Below are 2,890 nucleotides of genomic sequence, written 5' to 3' on the forward strand. Positions count from 1 at the left end.
ATTTCTGCTATTTTGATATATGAGAGAGGAGGTATCCACCTGTTTTTGTGTGTCTGTTCATGTACACGTGTATTTGTGACATATAAATTTAGGCATCTTTTCATTTTATTTATTGGCTATTTTGATTTCTTCATCTGTAAACCTGCTTATTTTCATCCTTTACATTCATCTATTAAATTTCTTGCCTTAAAAAATCTTTACTTTAGTTATTTTATATTATAGACATAAATCTATGTCTTCAATATACATGCAAGATATCTTTCCAAACTAATTATATACTCTTTGACTCTGCTGGATATTATTTTGCTATGCATTCAAGCTATTTTACTGGGTTTCTTCTCTTGGATAATAATTTTTCTACTCATTATGTCACATTATTGCCTTCTCAGTTACTTAGGCAATATCTATGGTGTGGGGCAGGAGCCTTAACAGGACTTACTAGTATTTCCAGACAGATAGCAAACTGTCAGCATAACCCATTAATTCAATTGCCCTTTTCCTACTGAACTGAAATATCATATTTGTTTCATGCCACATTCCCATATATATTGGAACCTACTTTTGAGTTCTGTATTCTGTTGCACTGATCCTCTGGCTTCTTCTTATGCCACTATATTAGTGTTTTGATTACTATGTGTCTACATTATTGTTCAACATCAGTTAAGGTATTCTTGACTACTCAATGTTTATATATTTCTTGGGCAGAATGAGACGTTAATTCCTCTATATCAATTTTAAGATGAGTTCATGCAAATCTAAAACTGTTGTTACCCATGTTAGATTGAAAAGGATTTGCATGAAATTTACCTATCAATTTAGGTGACTATAATTTTAAAATATTTTATTACAGATAATTTTGAATGTATGTAAAAGTAGATAAGTGAAGGTACAAATTAAGAACTACTAACTAAATGAGAAGCATGTCTTATATGTCTGTAACATAAAAATTCAGTTTATATGACTCTTTGGTGAATGTTCCCTCTCTTACTCTTTCATTTTAGAGATTAGCTGCTCGGATATGGCAGAAGAAAATATGACTCTGGTGACAGAATTTGTTCTCACAGGACCCACAGATCTCCCAGGACTACAGGTCCCCCTATTCCTGGTGTTTCTGATCATCTACCTCACCACCATGGCGGGCAACCTTGGACTGATTTTTCTCATCTGGAAGGACCCCCATCTTCACACCCCCATGTACTTATTCCTGGGCAGCTTGGCCTTTGCAGATGCTTGCTTGTCATCTTCTGTGACTCCCAAGATGCTTGTCAACACCTTAGACAAGAGTCAAATGATGTCTCTCTTTGAGTGCATGGCCCAATACTATTTTTTTGGTTCCAGTGCCACCACAGAGTGTTTCCTCCTGGTGGTGATGGCCTATGACCGCTATGTAGCCATATGCAACCCCTTGCTTTACCCAGTGGTGATGTGCCACAGACTCTGCACTTGGTTGATAAGTGCATCATATGCAATTGGTTTTCTGCGTCCTATAATACATGTAGGATTATTATTTAGATTAACTTTCTTCAGGTCTAATATAATACATCATTTCTACTGTGAAATCTTGCCACTTTTTACAATTTCTTGCACTGATCCATCTATTAATGCATTAGTGGTTTTTATTTTTTCTGCTTTTATACAGGCTTTTACTTTTATGGGTATTATAGTCTCCTATACTTGTGTCCTCTTTGCCATCCTGAGAAAGAAGTCTGCAAAGGGCAGGAGCAAAGCCTTCTCCACGTGCAGTGCCCACCTTCTATCTGTTTCCCTGTTCTATGGCACTCTCTTCTTCATGTATGTGCGTCCAGGGTCTGGCCAGGATCAGTATCAGGATAAAATGTATTCACTGTTCTACACGATTATAATTCCCCTGCGAAACCCCTTTATTTATAGTCTAAGAAACAAGGAAGTTTTAGATGCACTTAGAAAAATAATAAAGATATAAATATTTATCAGGAAAACATTCATAGTCTTTCCTTTTTACTCTCCATTTACATAAAGTATAATAACTGGACCTGGGTTTTGCACACAGGGGCCAGCTAAGATGGAGAGGGAAATGGCAACCCACTCCAGTGTTCTTGCCTAGAGAATTCCATGGACAGAGGAGCCTGGAGGGCTGCCATCCATGGGTTTGCAAAAGAGTTGGACCCGATTGAGTGACTACCACACACATGCACACCCCCCAGCTAAGAAGTTTTTAATTCAATTAATGATAATATTTAGACTAGATATGCTTGCCTTAGTTATAAGTGAACCTAGACTCTCAAAATAACTTATGAATAGGGTAAGATATCACTTACTTGATGTGAATGAAACTTCAGTTCCCAAATTACTAAGCCTGAAATATGAATAAGCTCTTCTATTTCCAGATATACATGTTTTAAAATTTTTATGAACTTATATTCTTTTAAAGAAAGATTCAAGTCCATGTGAAATTTCTATTAAAACGTACACATGCCCTCCAAAATAATTCTTGAGCACATAATTTTTTAATACCCTCTCTTTTGTTAATATTTGGAGAAGGAAATGGCAACCCAGTCCAGTATCCTTGTCTGGGAAATCCCATGACAGAAGAGCCTGGTGGACTATAATCCATGGGGTTGCAAGGGTCTGACATGACTTAGTGACTAAACTACTAAAAAAAAATGAAACTTGAGGCAGTTAAATGAAAATTTCTAAGGGTTTTAATAGTAATTTTACAAATTAAGTTAGTTTGTATCACATTCCTAAAAAGGTATGAAAATTAAAAAATACTTTAATTAATTTTCTTGTAATATGATTAAAAGTTCTGAGTTTTCAAAAACTTCTTCTTAATTTATTAAATAATCTTACTGAGTTTCTTTTCCTGATTGACTACTGATTGAATTATATACTGATTGAATATGTGTGTGTG

At 35.3% G+C, this 2,890-nt stretch overlaps 1 protein-coding gene across 1 annotated transcript; it reads left to right on the forward strand.

The window, feature by feature from the left end:
- Positions 1 to 1,009: 1,009 nt before the first annotated feature.
- LOC138430462 (olfactory receptor 5AC1-like) lies at positions 1,010 to 1,942 on the forward strand. The gene has a single exon (XM_069572662.1). The coding sequence runs from the start codon at positions 1,019 to 1,021 to the stop codon at positions 1,940 to 1,942; it is 924 nt and encodes a 307-aa protein (XP_069428763.1). The 5' UTR covers positions 1,010 to 1,018.
- Positions 1,943 to 2,890: the final 948 nt, after the last annotated feature.

The sequence above is a fragment of the Ovis canadensis genome, chromosome 1 (genome assembly GCF_042477335.2).
Source record: "Ovis canadensis isolate MfBH-ARS-UI-01 breed Bighorn chromosome 1, ARS-UI_OviCan_v2, whole genome shotgun sequence".
In the NCBI taxonomy this organism is placed as follows: Eukaryota; Metazoa; Chordata; class Mammalia; order Artiodactyla; family Bovidae; genus Ovis; species Ovis canadensis.